General features: G+C 38.6%; 1 protein-coding gene across 1 annotated transcript in view; it reads right to left on the reverse strand.

Moving 5' to 3' along the window:
- PLXDC2 (plexin domain containing 2) overlaps window positions 1-23,066 on the reverse strand; it is a 469,728-nt gene extending 446,662 nt beyond the window's left edge. Inside the window, exon 1 of the mRNA XM_027592981.2 lies at window positions 22,224-23,066. Within this exon, the coding sequence (XP_027448782.1) occupies window positions 22,224-22,335 (112 nt within the window). The 5' untranslated portion in view covers window positions 22,336-23,066. The remainder of the gene's footprint in view (window positions 1-22,223) is intronic.
- Window positions 23,067-23,331: the final 265 nt, after the last annotated feature.

The following is a 23,331-nucleotide window of genomic DNA, read 5'->3' on the forward strand; positions in this document are numbered from 1 at the left end:
ATTTTCTATCATAATGCACACGTTTCTAGCGAGATTGTGGTCAAATAAATATGAACAGACCAAAAAAAAAAGTCTCCATCTCTGAAGCTAAGCTTTGAAAAGTAATTAAATTACTTTGAAAAAGATCTAAGATTTGGGGAAGGATTGGAAAGCTAATGTTATGGGATACATCTAAATCAAAACTGTTGGTATGCACGTTTTGCTTTAAATTGTGATGGGTAAGGGAAACAGATCAGTGCCTATTCTATATAGCTGAGGAAAGTTCTTTGCTTCATAAGGATTCTAGACAGGCTTCTAGAATTAAATTGGCGGCAATAATCATGTTGTTATTAGTGTAATTGCTTTCTGACATCTGTTTCCCTGTCATAATCAGTTCTTTGATAATAGCAATGACATGACTAGTATATATCTAATCAGTAATGTTCACTGCTTTGCCAAAATAAAAGTGAAATTATGTGCCAATTATATAGGCTCCTCACCAAATTCTCCTCAACCACATAGTATTATTTTTATGATATATAGTACAGTAATGAGGATATTCCAGCTCTTACCCTCCTACAGTAATTTATTTTCAGTAATTTTTATGTTTCCCTATAAATGAGAAGGTTCTTTATGAAATAGCAAGGGATAAAATGTATATATTGTTGCTCAAGGCATAATGAAGTGCAATTTGTTAATAAATTGTGTTTTTACATTTTTATTATCAAAGCTAACTATTCAGGGTAGTCTGTCTTGGAGCTGTAATGAGCTAAGCTGACTTTTAATAAGCTAAGCTTAAATTTATCTTAATATCCATAAAATGGAAAGAGCATTCTAGTCAGATCCTGCCATTACAACTAATGTCGTGACCTCTGAAAGTCATATAAACTTCCTGGGTTTGTTTTCAATTATTCCCCTTACATCAAAAATCATTTTTTTAAAAAACCCAACCAACCAACCAACCAACCAAAGAAACCAAAAACCCTCTACTGCCTAGCCTACTCAGACTCTCTGAAATTTTAGATTTTTGAAGATCTAAATGGCTATTTTTAAGTAAATGAAAACAGGTGGATGCCAGGTCAACCTCTGTTATCATAAAATGCTAAAGCATATTTAACTTGCCACAGGAAAGTAAATGGATGTAGGCTCAAAGTCTACATTTGGAAAAGTACACAAATACACATGAATACCCACTGAATATCTGTAAAATTTATCATTAATGAGCGCTTTCTATGCACCAGACTGGGTTCTAAGGATTTTCCATATTTTGTTTTAATCCTCACAAATAACTTGGTGAAGATTATTATTGCGATTTTACAGAGGAGAAAAATCAACGAATTGAGGGTAGAGTTACTTTACCAAGATCACAGAAGCAGGACTTCATGGGACTGGGAATGAAACCCAGGCTAGTCCTTTAAGTATAATTCTAATGGACCTTTTTGAACAGGCTGCCACCACACTGTAATTCCAAAACAGAACAACAATGAAAACAAAAGCATCGCCAGTGTTAAACACATCACATAAAAGCTGAATGATGGTGGTAATAGTTAAAATACCTCCCAGAGAAATTGAAGGCTTTTGTATTTTCTAGAGCCATTTTTTTTTTTTTTGCTATTCACCCTAGACATGAAGAGTCACTGAAGCAACTACTAAGTCTGCAATTACTAAATTCACAAAGTAAACATTGCACACCAATTTACCAATTAATTTTATTGAATACTAACCCAAAGACAATTGGTGTTCTTAATGAGTAATAATTTCAATCAGTGTCATGAGTAAACCTCTTTATTGGAAGACTCCTTCGAACAAAAAGACACCCATGCTCTTAAATAGAAGGTTTTAGAATAAATGGTACAAGCTATTGGCTTTACAATACTAAGTATAAATTACAGAAAGTTTACCTACATACATATAAAATCAAGAAAATTAGAATTTCTTGATGATCAAGAAAGACATTTATATAAGTAATTGGAAAAGGTTAAAGAGAAAGCTCACTACATAATTGTCCGTGGTACAGTAGGAGTAGGAGGTTCATTCCCTGCTCTCACCATCTGTGTCATCTTAGACAAGTCTCTTCATCTCCTAACTTCTTTTCTCTTACTGATAAAAGTCAGTGTTCACAGCAGCATCATTCACAATAGCTACAATGTGAAAGCAACCCACATGCCCACTGATGGATGAATAATAAGCAAAATGTGAAATATATACAAAAAGGAAGGAAAATCTGGCACATGCAAAACAGGAAGGGACCTAGTGGACATCATGTTGAGTGAAATAAGCCAGTCACAAAAAGATAAAGACAAACATTGTATGATTCCACTTATCTGGGGTACTTAGAGGAGTCAAAAATCATAGAGACAGCAGGTAGGATGGTGTTGCCAGGGCCAGGGAATTAGTGTGTAATGGGTACCGAGCATCAGTTGAGAAAGATGGAGAGTTATAGAGATGGATGGTGGTGATGGGTATTATAAGTCTATTTAATACTCCCGAACTGTTCACTTAAAAATGATTAAGATGGTAAATTTTGTTATGTGTATTTTACCACAACAAAAAAATGGGGAAAAAAAGTCAATGGATCAGTATGGAGAGTAAAAAAGGTATTACATATGGTAAAATGTTTTGTAGACATACAAGTGTGTAGTGGCCTTTTCATTCTGCCTACTCATCCCACCTCTTTTCCTTCTGGAAACAGAGCTGCCTCTAATCCCAACCTACCTCCATCTGCATGTTTGCAAGAAGAGAGCATTCCTCTAACAAACAGTAGTTCAGAACCTGCAGTGTGCCAAGCCATGGGCAAAGGATCCAGCAGTGAGCAGTAGACCAGGTCTCTGCCATCTAATGGTAATGGAGGGATAGTATGTGGAAAAGATAAAGAAACACCTGTTTTAAGTGGGGAGGGGGAAGGTAATTTCAGAGAGTGGCTACTGTCTAGTAAGTAGTCAGCAAAGCCATTATGAAAAGATGACATTTGAACTGAGACCCAGGTAACAAGAAGAACACAGAAGGAAGACCTGAGTGGGGAGCATATTCTGTGTCACAGGAAATAAACAATAAATAATCGTGGTTTGTGATGCGATCATAAAGGTAGGCAGGTGCCTGCTCATGCGGAGCCTTGCAGGCCATGGAAAAGAAAGCAGATTTTATATTTATATTAATGGAAAGGCATTAGAAGTCTTTAAGCAAAAGAACACCATGATTGAATTTATACCATGCAAAGATAAGGTTTCATGGAACCTGGTCTCCTGGTCACGGTGCCACGATTCTGAGGTAGACAATGCAGTCCTTTTCCAGAACTTTTGAACTCTAGACTAGAAATGTATCAGGCCAAGCCATTTTGGAGTGGTTGAGGCCTGAGGGCACTCACTATGTGTTTGGCTATGGGGACCAGCGAAGCAGAGGAAGTCTGTCCAGAGAGGCACAGACAGGTGCAGAAATGACAGAGTCTCTGAGAGTTCCTGTTCCTGTGGCCTGGTCACATTGTTCTTCTTGGACTCTGTGAGGCTTCCCCCCCAATTCCCAGCTTTGATTAAGCTAGTTCAAGTTGGATTTCTTTCATTAGAGAATTAGATGTGATTATTACTGATGTTGTTATTGTAATTGTGGGTTATATAAAAAATTAGCAATCTGCATACATTATTTATTTACATATTTCAGTAACTCTGTGGTGCATTATTTAAAGAAACTATGAACAGGGGCGCCTGGGTGGCTCAGTCGTTAAGCATCTGCCTTCGTCTCAGGTCGTGATCCCAGGGTCCTGGGATCGAGCCCAGGGTCCTGGAATTGAGCCCTGCATCGGGCTCCCTGCTCCACGGGAAGCCTGCTTCCCCCTCTCCCACTCCCCCTGCTTGTGTTCCCTCTCTTGCCCTGTCTCTCTCTGTCAAATAAATAAATAAAATCTTAAAAAAAAAAGAAAGAAACTAAGAACAGTGAAGCAGGTGCCCAAAGAAGTGGTGGGGCTGATTTCAAACCCACATTTGACTTCCAAGTGTCTGCCACCACTCAGCACCACCAGTGGCTTCCATCTGTGACCCAGACCACCCTGTGGCAGTATGGGACCTGACAGGCATAACGGGAAAGGAAAACCACCAGCAGGCAGGTAACTCTTGCCCCCAAAATGGCCAGTGTTGAAAAAAGAAAAACATTGAGTCCCTTATCTTCCAGGGTCAAAAAAAAGGTAAATCTGTACACAAGTATTGACTTAACCCCAATGCCTATTGTCCCTTCTTTCAAAAGGGTGTGTAATTGCTCAAGAGACAAGACTTACAAAGACGGCAATTAAAAATGAAATGAACAACTGATTACCAGATTAACAGGTGCTCACAATACATGTGGGAACTCAAAAAAGGCAAAGAAATGTGAGAAGACCTCACAGAGGGCTTTCTGGTAGTCATGGAAACAACCAAATGGAAGGTACCAGTTGAGTGGTTTCATATCAGTCTAATATCTCAATCTTTGCTCTATAAGAGTAAATATTTCACTTAAATTTATCTTACATTTTTCAAAATTGTTTCAAAACTTCCATTAAGCTAAGGAGACTAACAAACTGATTTGTCTTTTTTATTGGGACATAAATGCACTTGATCCCAAATTTAAAATGTTGCATTTATTATTACATGCTGGAAAACACTACAGAGTTGAAGTTAGCAAATAATATGTAAAATATCAACAACTGGTGCTGTTTTAATTCTTTTAAACATAAATAAAGCATAACATAATCTACTCCAGACAAACAAGTGAGTATTGAGAGCCTGGAAGTTTTACTAAGAAAAAGTTACATAAATTCACTGAATTATAACTTTTTTTCTTCTGTTTCACCAAAATGGAAGTGATACAAAAATGAAATGGTTTTATGATGGTGACTTTTTACTAATGTCTTAAATATTAAGGGTTAAATATTAAGGATTTTCATTGAACAAGAAATAAACTAAACAAAAAAACAAGAGGCCTGTGTTTCTGTTTTACAGGAAAGTTTATGACAAAGCAATTTACATGGACAAACAATGATAAATGACCTAATAAGCTCAGTTAAGAGCTGAAGTATCACTGTAGATGGATGCACATTTCCATTGCGCATTAGCTTTTCTGCATGTCTTATAAAACAATTTTCATGAATTTTGTATTTTGTTGTTTTGGTCTTTGCAATGCATTACAAAATTAAAATAGGACAAACAATTTAAGAAAACACCAACTAAGTAACTACCTTATGGTGCATCCATAAATATCATTAAATTATCAGAACCTGACTTAAGCCATGCTATTTTTCATTTTTTACTTTCCTCCCCACTCATTCATTTCCCATCTCCCTCCTCTACCTCCAAACACACACACACACACACACACACACACGCACACACACACACGCACACACGCACTCACACACTGAGGACATGGAGCAATGTTCCAATTACTAGAGAAACAAACTTATAATCTTTCTTGAAAGACAGCCTACAGATAAGAAGGGTTTATTGGTTTTAACTTTTGTTCTCTCTCTCTCTTTTTTTTTAATTTCAAACTTGCATAAGCTTGATTTTTTTTTTTTTTTAACTTCAAGCTGGTCAGGAATGTCTTGCTGGGTAGCATGTTACGGATGATAATAATCAGTCCTTTTAAACTCTTCTAACATTTTTATAAAGCAACTCTTACCTTGAAGGCAATTTTGGAAGGAAATAAATACCTCTTTTATAAGAGTTTGCCATTAGTGAGAAGAGAGTTTCAAAGTTTTCACGAAAAAAATATTTTGACCCTTACTTCCTTGGTTTCTTATATACAAATAACTGTTAGGTTAGGTTACAAATAGCTATTGAGCACCTACTATGTGCCAAGTATGGTTTTAATCACTATAAAAATTCATATTGAAAACAGCCACAACAATTAATTACAGTGAAAGAAAACATCCCTCTTTCCTCAGTTGATGATTTGAATTCCTGGTCTCCCTATTGGTAAAAGAACAATGAAGTTATTACTCCTTTTCCTTCAGGGTGTCATGTTGGCTTAAAATTTTAAAAATGCCTGAAACTTAAGAAACTGTCTTAAATACGCTTTTCTATAATACAGCTATTATTTATCATCTTACGACCATTTTATAGCCCAGACTTAACTGATAAAATACATGAAACATTCATTTTTCCTGCTGCTATGTCTTAAGTTGAAGTTCCCTTTCTCTTTATTTTATTGAGATATTTCATGGATTTAAGGATCTCAGGTTACACAAATGTGATATCATCTAAGCCTTCATTAAATTTTTATTAGATATCACAGCAACTTTCTTACATGTAATAAAGGGTTCCTCGAGTCAAGTTGCATTCTGGGAGAACTAGAATCATCTTCCCGGAGACAACAATTCTAACATAGTATATTTACATTCTCAATCTGCCCACCTATCTACCGGCTGCCTCCCCCATACCTACGGGCAGGCTCAAATCTCCAACACTAGCACAACCTCTCTCTTGTCCGTATGTTCCCTCTGGCTACTTCCTCTCCATCATTTCTTTCCCAGCCATGTGGTTTTTTTTTTGTTTTTTTTTTTTTTTTAAGATTTTAGTTTTGTCCATGTCTCTCTTTCCTCCACTCACCTTCACCACTTACCCTACTGAAATCTGGCACCAATTCACCCCCATTCATCCACCCAAACCACTCTTAGTAAATTCCCAGATGATCCCTCTTTGTCAACTCCAATGATTTGGCTTTTCCTCCCTCTCCATGTTGCCTTCCTCATTCTCCCTCCTGGGCTCCTTCCTCCATTCACTCTTCTCAGACCACACTCCCTAGGACAGTGATCTTGAACCTCTGCTCCTATCTCTTCATGCTTCTTGTCTAGTTTCCAACACCACTAATACACCGATGATTCAACATCTCAGTCTCATCCAAGACCTCCATCTGTTAGAGCTGATCTCTCTACTGGGATGCCCCATAAACATTTCAATACTCAACACATTTAAAGCTGAACCCATTTTTCTATTCCTTAAAGTTCCTGGGAACTTCTCCCCTCATTGGAAGCCTTCATCATTTTCCATTCTTATTAATCCAGCAGTTCCTAAATCCAGCAGTCTCCAGGTCTGCCCCTTCCTATGTGTTCTCCATATCGGTGCCAGAGACCCTGCTAAAAGACCTATTTGAGCCTGTCATTCAGCTATCAGAAATCTGTCATTGGCCATTTGTCACTTTTAGGGGTGAATTCTGTATCTGTCTATGGTAGATGAGCTCTTTCTTAGTCTTGCAACTATCCTTTCCCCACAGGCAACTGCATCTCCCCAAAGAGCACACAGTTTTCTAACCTCCAGGTTGTTCTCTCTGTTTGAAATGTGTACCCACCTTCTCTACCCTCCTAATTAATGCTCACACATACTTCAAAACAAAACTGAAACACACTTCCAGGAAGCCTTCCCTGACCCTCTAAGTCCTATGCCCCAGAGCTCGCTCTCTGTTTCTCTCTCTCTCTCTCTCTCTCACATACACACACACACACACACCACATTCTCTTAGAATTATCTGGTTAATTTCCTATTTTCAATAGTGCACTGCAACTGCAACCCCTACCTGGCAAGGTATATATATATATGTGTGTGTGTGTGTGTGTGTGTGTGTGTGTGTGTGTGTGTGTGTGTGTGTGTGTGTGTATTTTTTTCTTTACAGGACATTGTTTGGCAGATAGAACACTTCCAGCAAATGTTTCTCAAATGAATAAATAATTCTTCTGAGAGCTAAACTTCACCATCAACACCAACATAATGGCATATTAATTTCAATTTAATTCAGGCCTGTCTGTCATTTTGAAACAATGAGGGAGCAAGTCAGTTGCTTCCAATTTATGAATTAATCCAATTGGATAATTTGGGTATCTTGAAAGATTATATTCACTTCTGATAATATTAGTGAACAATGTAATAGTAGAAGGGTATTAAAATGGTAACCTAGGCACTATACACTACACACATATGGACACAAAATGAATATTGGTTGTCACAGCCTACCTACCTCTCTCCTTATTGTCTATATCCCAGTCTGTCTTTGGTATTCCTGTTGTTTTGCCTCTGTAACCCCTCCACCTTCATAGAAACACACACACACACACACACACACACACTCCTAGTGACTTCTTGCTGTTCTTGGTCTACCAGGGAGCATGCCTATCCAAGTCTAATCCTGAACACTGTAACTATCTCTTTACCCACACTTATTCTACATAGGTTTCAAATAGAAAGGATGTAGGTGACCATGGCCCTTCCTTTTGATACCGACATTTCCCAAGACAGACTACCTAAACACAAAGCATGACTTTAGGTTAACAACCGTTAACACATTAGTGTAGGAGACGCTAGTACCTGAATGAGGAGTGGTTCCATTGCTCTCCAGTAACACCATGAGTGCACCCACCTCTGCTGCCCATATATAGGGCTGGCCTCAACTCAAACACCAAAGCCCTCTGTAGAGTCATGGGAAAAAATGCTAAGTATGAAATACTCAGAGAACTCTAGATTTTTTAAAGACTTCCATTCTCATTTCCACTTTTGACATTTCTTATCTTCCATTCACCGATGAAATCTTAGGACAGCTGTCTTGCTCTTACACATATATTGCTTACCTTTTCAGATAAATTCACTCAGACGCAGGTAGCATTTTGGATCTCTTTATAAATAGGGCATCATTATGCAAAAAAGTTAACTTCTCATCTAAGGGGATTGTGTAATCCCATACAGCAGTTTATGTATCCCTAGAAGCAAGTGCATTAATAAGGTCAGAGTATTATTTTCTTGCTTCAGTGTAGATGACACAGCAGAATTTCATTTCGTGTCCTCAGCCCAGGCCAAAAGAAAAGAAAACTGTTTTGGGGGAGCTTCATCTCATTTTACACAACATGGGTTTGTTAAAAATAAATTCTTTTGAGTGTTCTTTTAATGTATGTTTTATTGGAATAATGTTCTTCAAATCTAGATCTTGCCCTAGGTGATCGCTGAATGAGGAGGAGGATTCTGTAAAATAGCAATGCTTTGCATTCCCAAACCTAGTCACGCAAGTCGAAGCCTGTTGGAGGTGCAGCCTGTGCGACTTAATGTTCACATGGCCGTCAAAGCACTAACTGGCCTTAGTTTTTCCTAAACCTACAACTAGCATGCCTGATTGTTACGAAGCCAAAGATGATATGGTATTATCTCTGGCAGTTTGAAACATGGATACCCCAATAATTACTATTTTAAAATTATTAGTGAAAGCCTCCTCAGACTGCTCACTGTTCTGGAGAGAATTCTTTGCCTTGCCCTGCCTTACTTTTTTACTCTTGTTTACATTCCTCCCTCAATGTACTGCTTCCATACTTCTTTATGTTTCTAGGGTAATCTTACCAAATCTTTAGGGAACAGAAATTTTTCACCACAGTGATTATGATGGAGTAGATGACTAATTTTATTCCCATATTACAGATGAAGAAATGAGGGCCTCAGGGGTTAATATTCTCACACAAAGTAACTGGTAAAAGGCAAAGCCATAGTTTGGACCCAAGCCTGTCTGGCATCAGAAGCATCCTCTAACAACCACAAGGTAGTTGAATGTTGTCTCCCGCAGGGCCTGTCCCCTACCTCCACCCTGCCTGCCCTCGTCTGGCTTTGCCGCTTCTACAGGCACTGGTCTGTCCCTGCATTATGCTCATGCTTGTCACGGTTCTCCCACTAGACTCACGCTACATTCATGCTTGTGTTCTCCTGCAGATCACCTTCCTTAAGTATAGAAACTATGTTTTATTTTTACCTAAAACGATGAATTATGAAATTAAATTGACTGAATAGAAACATCCTCCAACTGAAATTATCCTGTTGGAGGAACAGCTGAACTAATATGAAAATTAGGCAATCTGAACTTTATAAAGGGATTTCAAATCGTACCATGGAAATGTCATATATTTTAAGCACACATCACACATAAGTATGTAACATATGGCAATCCCCAACTTACATATAGAGAATATGATTTAGAATGCCTAGGTTTCTAATTAACCTACAAGAGCCTATTTTACTTCTAATAAAGGCATAAATTTATTCCTCCAGCCATTTAAAAATATTGATTACTTATTGGATAAATGAATGGATGGAGGAATGAATCAGTGCCTTCATTAGAAGTAAAATAAACATCTGTGGGCCTCTACTCAATAAGTAAGTCAAGGATTTTAATTGAAAACCTACCAGGTGCTGAGTGCTATGTCTGAAATGTAGTTTTACTATTTTTATTCTATTTTTGAATTCTTAATGGTCTGGAAAATCCCAATTAAAAAAAGTATTAAGTGAAAAATAAGTTTTGGCTGTGGATAAGCTTTTGCCTTATTAATGTCTTTTCCTCCTTTTTAATTCTGGGTACAGATTAACAGACTAACAAAAGCTACAATGTGTCACCCATTAGAGTTAGGGCTTTCTCTTTTCTATTGCCTGGAAAGTTTATCTACACCCACAACAAAAATAAAATAATAGGAAGTACAGGGCAAATGAAAGGAAGATACAAGATTAAACACAAAGAAAGATTAGAAAAATAAGACCCAGGTAAGAGAATTTAATGTGCAAAATGAGAAATAAACAAAATATTACTTAAGAAAAGGAACAGGGAAAAATCTATTACAGTCACAACTTCCACCTGATATCTGAGATTTGAATTATTTTAATGGTTAATGAGATGACACTCTACCAAATGAGCCAACACAGAAAATTCATTTAATGAATATTTATCGAGTGCTTTCTATTATATATCAAGCAATATGAAATTGTCAAGAAAAAAAAAGGAAAGTGAAACATGGTTCCTATCCTCACAGAGCTTACAGTTTAGTGGGAGAAATAGTTCTCAATCAAATACCTATTCAAATAGCAATATAATAAAAAAACATGTATTTACCAAGACCTTTTAGTGGCAAGTAATCAATCTCACCTCAAAAACTGGAATTTTCGGGTTTATGCTATTGGGAAATCTAAGACTGCCTACACATGGCTTTAGACTTTTATCTTCCTAATGCAGCAACCATCAGACATATTTAAAAACAAAACAGGAAGTGATGAATTTGAATCTGGAGAGGTAAGCCAGGACCAATTATTGAAGACCTTGACTTTTTCCCTGGACTAAAAGGGAAGGGTTAGTTGATCTGATGTCCACGACACAGGGGTATTATCAGTAGCCACCTGAACACATGCTGAACTGTCGTGGGGAAGCATGATACTATGACAGAAGGCCCAGGAGAATACCATAAGAGTCAGACAGAGGTCAGTCCTAAACACCGGTAAGGTACTGTTTCTAGAAGAAAGGGGTAAGAGATACTGAGCAAATTATATCAGTTGTTCACACCATAAAACTAGTATGGAATACAGAAAGAATTTTGGGTATGTTTCTAGAAAAACAAATAGACAAAGGTAATAAAAAATGTGCCTGGAAAATAGCAAACACAAGTTATAGAGCACACAAAGGACGCTGACCCAAACTCATGCAAACTCCAGCAAGTGGATCACATTCAGGACTTTGAAAGGCATTAACTCACATTCATGAGTACAGCATTAGGAGATACTTTAGAGTCTTTTGTTGAAAAAACAGTTAAAAGTCTATCCAGTGATTTGTATCTGGAAACCTTTTAATATCTAATCTTATTATTATTTCCCAGGTTGCATCTTTAGCTTTGAGAGAACTGGCAATTATGCAAATTATGCAAATAGCATGGTTCAATTAATTGTTATTTCATTGTTTATCCATATGTCCTTTTAAACCATGGAATTCCCCCTAGAGAAGCAAATGAACCAATTTTAATGTTTTCAGACAATTCAAGTTGCTGGTTTATAAATCATTAAAGTTTTAATTAATAAGTATAATTAATTAAAGTATGATCATTTAAGTTTCTGTTCTTCATAGCTTAGTAAATGACCTAATCATTCCTAAACCATTATTTCTAAATGAACTCTCAATTCTTCATAAAAGCATGAAAATTCCCTTACTCTGAATCACTCTATCTCTGGCTTGCCTATACATTTGACTCATTGATATTTAAATCTGAGGCATGTCAAATGATGATTTAAAAACTCTGCTCAAAGAAATATGTAGAAATAGGGTACACAATTCTTTTCTTGAGTAATAAATCTGAACAAATACTGCATATCATACAAGTGGAACACTAACAACAAGATTCTTTTGTTGAACAAATTTTCAAAGAGGACTTCCTATTCTTGGAGCTAGTGATTCAGCAGTGATCAGTCACATATGGCCTCTAACCTTGGGCAGCTCACGTGACTACACTACCGATGATGATAAGTAATATGATGAGGATGCGCAGAGTGCACTTCAGTGAGGCATTCGTCTAGAACTGGGAGCTGGCAAATGAACACTAAAAAAATTATTTAATATGCCAAAAATCAAATCTAAGCTGAGACCTGAAGGGCAAATAGCCAGAGAGAAGGAAAGCCTGCTCCAAGAAGAAGGAATGGTGTGTGCAATTTCAGAGGAGAGAGAGTGTGTGCTCAGGAAATGGGAGAGCAGGAAGGAGGAATTGATGAGTTTGAATCCAGGGAGGTAAGCCAGGACAAAATTATTGAAGGCCTTGACTTTAGGGTGAGAGCAATAGGAAGGCAGAAAACATTTTCAAGAGAGGAATGACATAGCTAGATTTATTTCTAGAAAGATCTTTCAGGCTGTGGAATTAAGAATGGCTTCCAGCAGGACAGTTTTGGAGGCAAGGTGTGAGGCTATTGAAATAAAGTGGGCTAGAAAAAATAGTGGCCTGCCAGAGCCAGGATAATGGAACGAAGGATGGAGAAAAGCAGTCTGGAGCCAGACATCAGTCCTTGGTTTTAAAAAAATTGGCTTCTTATCGGCTGTGCCTATTTTACAAACCTCTCTCCTAAAAACAGCTTGACAAAACTGACATTGCACAAGCCTGGCTTCCTGCATAAAGCTGTTTTGCAATGTCCAGACAACGAGACTATAATCTGCAGAATGACTTTGAATCATGCTTGTTTTTAAAAATATCTAAAATGAACAACAGATGTTAAAAAGATAATGAAGGCTAAATAACAAAGAAATAAAACAGACTGCCTGGCTTGTCAGTTTACTCCTGATTAAAAAATATCCAGATGAGTACACATGAGTGCAGAACAATAGCCAGTTATAAACTGTGTGGAGGTAGAGATGAGGTTAGGATTTTCAACTCAAGCAAATAATAATCATTTAATTTATACACGCCTGTAGTCTAAAGAAAATCATAAATCTATTACCTTTAAATGGTAGTAATTTGTAAAGTATACTTTCTTTCAATGTAAATCTCCCATGAAATTGATACTAATTAGCTAAAGAGAAAACCTTAAGGAGAATCCTAAATCCAGGGGCTTTTACCATTCTCACCAGAGCTGTTTCTTTTCTTTAAGATTTTATTTATGTGAGAGAGAGAGTGTGAGTGAGTGAGAGCATGAGTAGGGGGGCTGCAGAGGGAGAGCGGGAAGCAGGCTCCTCACTGTGCAGGGAGCCTGGTGCGGGACTCGATCCCAGCATCCTGGGGTCATGCCCTGAGCCGAAGGCAGACAGACGCCTAACCAACTGAGCCACCCAGGCACCCCACCAGAGCTGTTTCTTATGAAGGAGCAAACCTACAGTCCTGCCTGGAATTGCTATGCTGGTCCAGAGAGGGTCACTAAAAGGGACACTGTACAAGTGTCACCATTTCCATATATTATTTGCCTAGTCCTCACCCCTCATTTATAGTAGTTTCCAAGAAGTTAGGAATTCACATTCTTTCCCTCAGTTGAGTTGCTCATTTTAATTAACCAATGGTTTCCACCTGTATTTCCTAAGAAATATTAAATGTACCATTAGCTTCATGATGTGATCAGGAAAACACTAGTCCTCAATCTAAGGACATTGTTTCAACTCAAAAAGATCACTGCCAAACAGTTACTATTAACAATTTGTCATGAAATGCCATGGTACTGGCTCTGGTTTTTCAGATGTTGGAAAGAAATTACATCGCTTCCAAGGTGTTTAGAAATCGAGATCTTTACTAAATGACCCTGAGATTTAATGTGACTTCAAAGTCCAACAGAGTTGTTAGTGAAACCTGAAAAGTTTATTTGAAATAGATAATGGATAATAGAAAACGCAAAGTTTTCTAGAATAGCCAGGACACTTCTGAAGATCGCAAACCAGAAGGACAGGTTTGCCCGACCAGATATACTTATTATAAAGTGAAAGTAATTAAGATTGTGTGATATCCATACAGAGATAATTATCAGGATTCCCCCACCCACCTTTATCTTTGAAGTCCTTAATCTTGGAAGATCTAGCAGGGCTTGTACCAAGCATCATCTTTCATAGTAGAACATTCATGAGCCCAATAATCCATGAATCTTGTCTTTGAATACAAGCAGAGTAACCCCTGCATCTGAACATGAAGACACATATGTAAGGATACGGATAGCATGAGTGTTCAAAACTGCACCGATTAAGTAACTACACTGATTGACGGGAGACGGATAAATCAATTGTGGGAAAATAACTGGAAGATGAGGAGGAAACTGAGGACAAATTAGGACCAATGCAAGTACATGTAATATGTGTGTACAAAACAGCAAGTGATGTTATTATTATTATTATATTAAAGTGGTGAATTATTACACAATTCAGTCCCAACCAAAACTGTTTCATGACACATTCATCAGTATTATGCAAGACTTGCCATATTAAGAAATGTTACCACAATACTCTGATATAGGAAATATTTTTACACGTACTTCAGGCCAAATGAAATGCTTTCATAAAATCCATTTAACTTGAATAGGAGAAATTTAATTTGAATAAAAGACATTTTAAAAACTATGCAAAATTTTAAAATCCAAGTTACAAATCAAAACAGATACAAATATACATCACCCAAGACACAGGATACCCTATGATGTTAATTAAGCTATGAAAATAAAACACCAAGCAGTATCTCTGTAAATATAACAAGAATGCCTTCATACTAATGTGAAATGACATTTTTTTTTAAAACTAAAAGTCAACTTTATTTTTATAGGGCATCCAGAATCGTCAAATAGGTATTAAAATACTCTTGAAATTTTTGTTGTGTGAACAAAAAAACCCTCAAAAAACCCTCTCTAGTCCCAGTCCAAACAAACAAGACCCAAAGAACAAAAATGAAAATACATAGTCATATGTCTCTTTGCTCAATTTTTGTTTCTTAGTTTTTCACAGTTCAATTATGTACATATAGTACACTTTATCTAATTTTAAACATGAAACTATGGACTAGCAAAATAATTAAGAGGTTGATTTTTTTTTTTTTTTAATCAAAAGTTCAGGACAGGATCCCTTTAAATAGGAATCCACATGCACTGAGAATATGATTCCGGATACCAAACATCATTCCACGTACATTTTTTCAGGAATACCTTGCAGTGCAGATTACAGTGATGTATTGAAGGAAATGGGGGAAGGTACAGTCAAAATAATCAGATATAACATTGAACTTGCTCCCTGCTCTGCGTGCAGTAAGGTCAGTGGGCTGTTTTGACCAAACAAACAAACAAAAAATACCAGTTAAGCAATCAGATTTATTGTGTCAGTGATAGCTACAGTCTATGTTTGTTTCTAGAGAGAGTTAAGCAAATATGCATAATAGAAATACACCCTAGAAGACTATTTCACGTCTTGAAAATCATTATAATTTGTGAATTTCATGTCCTAAAGCGATAAACTCTGCCTATCTTGCTTCTCTTTTAGGGTTTAGGGAAATAAGTATTTTATTGGATGCTGAGATCATGGATTTCAGAGACAAAAAGTTGGCAGCTACTGCTACAGATACATATACACAATTAACAAGTGTGTTAACCAAAATCACTACCTTAAAAACGCCATTGCATGCTGAATGTTCCATATGCCAACCGGACCAAAGAAAACATTATCCTGATTGAAACAAACCAGGGTGTACTTACCAAGCCTTGTGCTTAAAGAAAATGCGTCAACTTTATTTACACTTCTGCTATCAATGAACACTTAGAGGAGTATGTAGAAAAGTGACTCTTAAAAATTCTGACTTTTATGCAGTTTATCCATAGGGCAACCTCTTTACATTCACTATATTCTCAAAGCCTCAGTGAGCTAAGCACCTTACCTACAGGATGAGACTTTTGAGCAATATGATTCTATGAAAATTTTCCAATTAAGTAGTAAAAAATAGTGGATGAGGAAAGGGAGAAACTAAGCAAAAAGACTCCAGAAAAGTAAAAGGGAAGTCATTCTGCAACCCTTGCCTTTATGACCCTCTCAACAAAACCGCAGGCCGCTCTCTACTACAACGTCTGAAGCAGAAACAGTGACTATGGCCGATTTTAATTTAGAAAAAGTAGGGGAGCTACTAGTGCTTACATCTGCTTGGATGACCTCCAGAAGAAGGGATTAAAACTCTGGATTTCAAGGAAGGCCACACACCCTGACTTCATATTCATATCTGCAATCTTTAACAGGCTACCCTAATTCCAGACAGGTCCCTGACACCTCAAATTCTATTTAAATACCCAAATCTGTACCACCATTCCACATCTCACCACCTTATATTAATGAAAAGAGGGCAAAATGAAAAATATGCCGGAGGATAAATATAAAATGAGCGCAAAGTCCAGCTGCGACACAATGTAGAGTATTTTATACTCTGTTCTTCCCACAGATATTCTTGTGTCAATTTGAGCAAGCAATATGTGACACAATAAATAGTGGCATAAATTGTCTTAATAAAAGCATCCCTACTTAGTCTGTCATTCTTCAGTAACTTCCTCAGTTGAACAGAATCATTGTCTGGAGGATGGGGAGGGGAGACAGCCTGTGTGAACCTTAGTGAAGAAGAAAGACTTCTCAGAGTGCAGTACTGTAAAGAGATAATTAAAGCTTTGAGAAAATGTGCTCAGAATAAAGGCAAAGGGCTGGAATTAGTCAGATTAAAAGAAAGCTGAAAAGCAACTTAGTAATATATAACCTTACATATTACAGTGATTACTTTTTGTTTACTTACTTCCCATCTCTAAAACACATACAAGATTTTAAGTGAGGAAAGTTAGATAAAAACAAATGAGTGGGAAAGAGAAGATGAAGCACCAGGTAAGCTAGTCCACCAAAAAAAAAAAAAAAAAAAAAAAAAAAATGAAGGCCAGAAGGTTTATGCACTTGTTGGAGGTTGGCTAGAAATTGTGCTCTAAGCTCTCAAGAAACCAAATTTTAAGAGGTAATGCAGCCACTATTCACAATGTGCAGAAGATAACAAACTAATTCAAAAAAAAACAACTCTATTATTAAGATACAAAATTTCTCTCTCTTTTGCTCTCCCTCCTGCCCTCAGCTACTCAGGGAGCAGACACTGTGAAATGCATTGCATGGTACCACCAATCCCCCCGACCCCCAAAACAGTCACCATAACAAATTTTATGAGACTGTTTTCATTTTTTTTACTTTTTTTTTTTTTAAAGCCTCCTTCAGTGTAGGTTAATGGCATGAGGCCTGAAAACAATTCAATTCAAAAGTAATTTCACAAAGAACTAGAACTGTTTAAACTATTTAATAGTGTTAATCTCCACTGAAAACACATGACCACCATATATACACACATGCATATGCATTTTCATATATATATATATATATACACACACATCTATACATACAGACATACACACTGTACTTTAAGGTGTTAGATTAAGAACATGAGTAAAAATTCATTCAGAAACCAGAAGTACAGTTGAGTATTAGAATGAACTTTTTAAAGTTCTATTAATAGAAGCTTTAAGGTAAATATTATCCACCAGAAGCATTATGACAGTTCAGCAGACCTCAGGATCCTACCCTCTTGTTTTAAACCTTTAAATCTGTAAAACCTCTCTATATATTCATTTCCAACTTACTAATGGAAAAAGTCATAAATAGGGTAAAAAGTATTTTTGAAAGTCTCCCAAGGGGACATTCAAGGCAATAGTCCAGCTTGAACTATAATTCCATTCAGTTCAGTCAGTTCAACAGCTCTTTATTGCAGGCCTGTGGGGTAGATGCCACAGGGGATTCAGAAATGAATGACAATGGACCCTAACCTCAAGAACATGATATATGGTCTAAGGAAGTATATGAAAGAGATGCAGAAATGGGAAGGGGGAAGAAAAGCAATAACAACAACTCTTCCTCTAGCAAGCAGAGTCAAGCAAGAGCCCTTAAAAAGGCAGAGTTCTGTGGAGGGTCCTAGGTGTCAGTTGAGATAAGCCTGTAAGGAAAAGTAGAAGATGGACAGATGGGAGATGGATTGGGAAGGAGGAGTGGAAAAGAGGTATTAACACACATTTAATGTGGTAGGAAATAGCTCAAGACTTCAGATCTCATGATCACAGCCATGGATCAATTCATTTATCTTCATAAACATACTGCTTCTACAATAGAAAATATCTTTTAGGAAACAAAAAATGGAGACCAAACTAATTGAAAAGAATCCATGTTGTCTCTATCTTTGCAGGAAAGTATCTTGCAGAGAAGAAACCTGTTTGGAGCAAATTAGTATCTTCTATTACTAAGTTGTACTCAAGTACATTCTACTTGATAAAAACTTGTTTCTGAAGATCAAACTTAACCAACGCACACACTGTCCTACTTATAATAATTTTAGGTCTCTATGCAGATAGCCATGAACTAAAAATCTTACCCAATCTTAGGCTTCAACTTGGATCTATTCTTTAGAGGAAAAAGACTCTCACATTTTGTGTTTTAAAATTTTTTGCATGCAATCATGAGTCATTGATTGATTAAAAATCAACCTGCCCTTTGTTCATTAATCTGACCCACATGTACTTTATAGAGAATAGTCACTTCTGCTATAATTTTCTGTTCTAGGTATATATGCAAACAGAAAATTCTTACTGACAGTATGTCTCAACAGAGATACTCTCATAACAAACTCCACAAGTTAGTAATATTTCCCAAACTAAGTCTTTTAACTCCAATGAAAGCAGAAATAGAAAAATGTCCCAATAGAGAAACAACTAAAATAAATGTAAATGACCTATTGATCATTGAAATGAACTATTTCTCTCTAGTACATAGCAGTATTAGAAAGTTTAAATAGTGGAAATTCCCTGGAGTACTAAACTATTTTTGCTCTCTATATAGCAGTACTGAACTTCCTTGTTGCATTAAGTCACATTCAAGAATAATAACCAGGCCAAAATAACTATGTAATTTTAGGCCTTTTGTCCTCATTTAAATTTTAGAATTCTTTGAGACATTAATACATCTTTCTCCTTTGACACTGTTACTAGACTGTTTTTCAATCAACTTAGGATATAGAAATGAATGTATAACAATACAGAGATGAATTCAGATTTATAGAATCTAGAATTATTCTAAACTTATTTTTCTCTAAATAGTTGTGTTGAGAAAAAGTATTTAGTATGGCAAATACTTCTGAGGTATACGTAGATTACATTCAATCTTAAAAATAAATTCATTATATGATAATGAACTTTTAATCATGAGAAATATTTTAAAGCTACGTTTTTGAGAATTACACAATTTGTTAAAAATCTCCAAAAATGATACAATAACAGTTGTTTGTTTTTTTCTACTATACAAGTACACCACAAGAATGTATTCAAAGTATAGATCTTTACATGTAGGCGGTGCTATATAAACGCTGAATGGTTAGTTTCAATGAACATGGGAAATAAACACTTATTTTTACAAACTGCCTCTCATTTATAAATGGTAAGTTGAAATATCAAAAAATATTGTCTATAGGAAAAAGTATTGAAGATCATTAATCTGAGACATTTGGGAAAGAATGGGAAGAACAGGAGAAAATAGCAGTTTCTCTGCCCTCTGGTGGCAATAAAATCAACTGCAGCATTTCTAAAGCAATGCATAATTAAATGTCCCTGTTATGAAATCAGGTTTTTCCCCCCTGTGCCAAAGTGTCTGTGATAAAAATCCTGATTGCTACATGGCAAATTTCAAGATGGTTGGACTTTTTAAAAATTTCCCCATGTTGAACTTTTACCTAGACTATTTACAAAGGAAGCTATTTTTTCTTCTACTTCTTTGCTATATTTTATATACTCAATAGGCTAACCATTTAACTTCAAGATTATTCAGCAACTATATGTAGACTGATATCCAGTAAAGAAGCGACTTCAGTTTGCAATAAATCTCCAAAACATTTAACAAGAAGTTTAAAAGCCATTCATTTTTTACTCAATCCTATAAATATATGGGTTTCTAGAGTAATTTTCCACCACAGATACTAGTTTATAATTAGTTTGTAACACCTGTACATTTATGTTGAACAATTTAGGTATTTTCTAAACCACAAAGCTTTTAATTATCTGGTCGATTTTAGAATGGAATGTTCACTTCATCCTCAATTTGAGAACTTAGAATAGAAAACGTATACATACTCTTCTCTCAGTAACATATCGTTATGAAAGAAGCTCAGAAAAAATATTTGCTGACCTTTATTTTATTTATTTTTTTACTGTAAATGCATTATTTATTTTCACTGCCAAAGGAGTTTTCAAATAAACAACTTGGGATGCATTTTGGCACACACATCTCTCTAATCTCCTTTGGGATGAAATAAATTGTTTTCTTTAAGCATCTACTTATTCCATGAATGTCGTGATACCATATCAATACCATAAGGTAAAAGTCTTATTTTTTTAAGCCAATGAACTGTATCAGAGAATTAAACAAGAAAGGATAATCTACTGATATGATACCTAGTAAAGAACCTATGTCCATTTATGCAAAACAATATTGTACGTGACAAAGACAAATTAACATCAAGAACAATGGAGTTTTAAAGTGTTTCACAGTTTTACATCGTGTTGCCCCCTCCTCCCAACCCACACACGCCTCCAATCATAAATTGGAGCGCAGAGTCAGAATCTGTGCTTTCTCTATAAGAATTTACACGAGGGGTAGAGACAGTGTTTTGGTCAATTTCTAGGTCTCCGATTGGTAAATTTCATTCAAGGACTTTCTCCAAGATTCACCTCACCTGGAGTCCCCAAGTGACCTCGGTAGGCTTCCAGTCTGCGACTTTCATGTTTGACATTTGTGGACACATGTATACTTTCTAAGGAAGCACTTACCACCACCACAACCCCCACCTTCAGAATTAAAACAAAACAAAACCTTGATTATCCTAATCAGAAAGTTTTTGTTCCTTTTTTTTTTTCTCCTCCAAATGTTTTTGTTCATTTCACCTCCTCTGGAAGTCTAACCTGTGTTCACAAATTTCTGCCAAGAGCTCTCTCTCTGCCTGTTTCTTCACTTTCTTCCTGAGGGGCAAAAACGGTGAGCAGGACCCAGTTCTCAGTGGGCAGTGTCGCGAGAGGCACCTGGACCTCGGCTCGGCTGCGCCTAGCCTAAGAGAGTCAGACGGCCGCGGGTGGAGGGCTGCTTCGCGGGCTTCCCGCTGGCCCTGAGGGCTCGGCTCCCGACCCGACGCGCACCTGGCTGGCATCCGCCGGAGCAGGAGACACTGCCACTGGGAAGGAGCAAAGACCAGATCTCCGCGTGTGGGCAATGCCAAGGCACTTGGACGAACCCCGGACACGTTCGGGCCTGTCTGCGAAGCCGGCCGGCGGAGGACAATGGGGGCAGGGATTGGTCTCCAGAGGAGCGCCCACCCCGCTTGTGCCACCTCCACCCCTCCTCGGCTCCCCGCCGCACCTACCCCGCCCCACTTCCAGAGCCCGTTCAGCCCCAGACAGCTAAAGGGAGCTGAGGTGGGGTTCACCTAAGGAAGGAAGGTGCGGCCACAGTAAATTTTTTCTCCAGCTAGGGGGGAAACCCTGCCATACCGGGCTGCCAGCACGTCCCCCACCCACAGCCCCCATCACGCACTCGCTTAGTTGTCGCGGCAGCAGGGAAGCAGGAGGAGCCGGAGGGGAAACTGCCCAGGGATGCCAGTTCCTGGGAGAGATATCTACAGAAGGTTTGCTCTTACACACCAGAGCCCTCTCTGGGCGACTTGGGGAGACGGTACCACCCCCTGTCGCTCAGGTGAAGGAAGCCCGAAAGCCTCAAGAAAACCCCCAGTCGCCTTCTCTAAACCAACCCTCTTCTCCCCATTCGGAAAGCCCAAGTTTACCCGAAAAGCAATTGCAATAACTTTCCCAAGGGCACACAAAGTGGGGGTGGGCTGATAATGGGGGGTAGGGGGGCGTTAGCGAGGTCTTCAGTTGCGCACAAAATCAACAAGCGAAAGTGCATCTTACCATTGATTTGGTTTCCAGGCTCCCCTTCAGTGAACTGAAACCGGTCCATTAAAAAGTGGCAAAGTAACACAACTCCTGCAGCGGCCAGGTCGGCCCTCGGGAACCTCGCCATGCCGCCGACGCGACCTCCCTCCCCCTCCCCTCCAGTCCTTCCCAGGCGCCTTGTGCTCCGGGGCTCCGGGTGGGAATGGGGACGATGGGGCAAAGCTCTGCGGACCGGTCTTGGCTGAACCTGGAGGCCTTTGTAAATTTCGATGGGATTTCACACTCAGGAGCTGGGAAGAGGAAGAAGGGAGAGCGAGGGGGAGTGCAGTTCTCTCTGGACCTCCGGGTCTCTCTTCGCAACTTGCCACAACACTCGCAGCCCTCACCCCAGACACTGGACAACTGCGGGAAGGAAAGGCCACTTGCAGCCGGGTCTCGCAAACTCTCGGTTCCGCACAGGCAGCGACACCCGGGTGCCCGCAGATAGTGACTTCCGAGCCCCCGCGATACGCTCCACCGGGTTCAAAATAGATCTAATTCCACAGCCAGCGCGGCTGCCTTCTCCAAATCCAAGAGGGCTGTTGGCTCAGAAGGAACTTTCCCCAGTGTTGGGATGGCCCCGGCGGGAGGTTTGGGTTTGCGGGAAGGGGGTTAATGTGGGCTGGCGAAACCCCTCCGACAAGTTTTTCTTCTTTTCTTCGCCCTACGCAGGGCGCGCGTCCTTTCTCGCAGCCGGAGGGATGGGCAGCCCTAAAGAGCTGAGCCCAGGGAAGGCTAGGGCTGCAGCAATCTGAGGTCCAAAGCCAGGGAAAAAAAAAAAAAATGTGTGTTTAAAAAAGGGGGGGGAAGGAAGAGGAAGAAGAAAGAAATGGGGGGGAGCGGGGGGAGTCAGGGCAAAACCTATCGGGAAAGGGTTCCTCCTGGGTTAGGAGGAGGTGGCCACAAGCCCCGTTGAGCCCCGGGAGTTTGGTGGTGGAGGAGGCGCCGCCGCCGCCGAGCTCCCCCGCGCTTCTGCTCCACACTTTGGGGAGGGAAGGCAGTTCGCAATTTGCCGGATCTGCCGCTGCACCCTCCTCCCTCCTCCCCCCTCCTCCCCCTCGCTCCTTCAGGCTTCTCCCACCTT

The sequence above is a fragment of the Zalophus californianus genome, chromosome 9, assembly GCF_009762305.2.
Source record: "Zalophus californianus isolate mZalCal1 chromosome 9, mZalCal1.pri.v2, whole genome shotgun sequence".
Lineage (NCBI taxonomy): Eukaryota > Metazoa > Chordata > Mammalia > Carnivora > Otariidae > Zalophus > Zalophus californianus.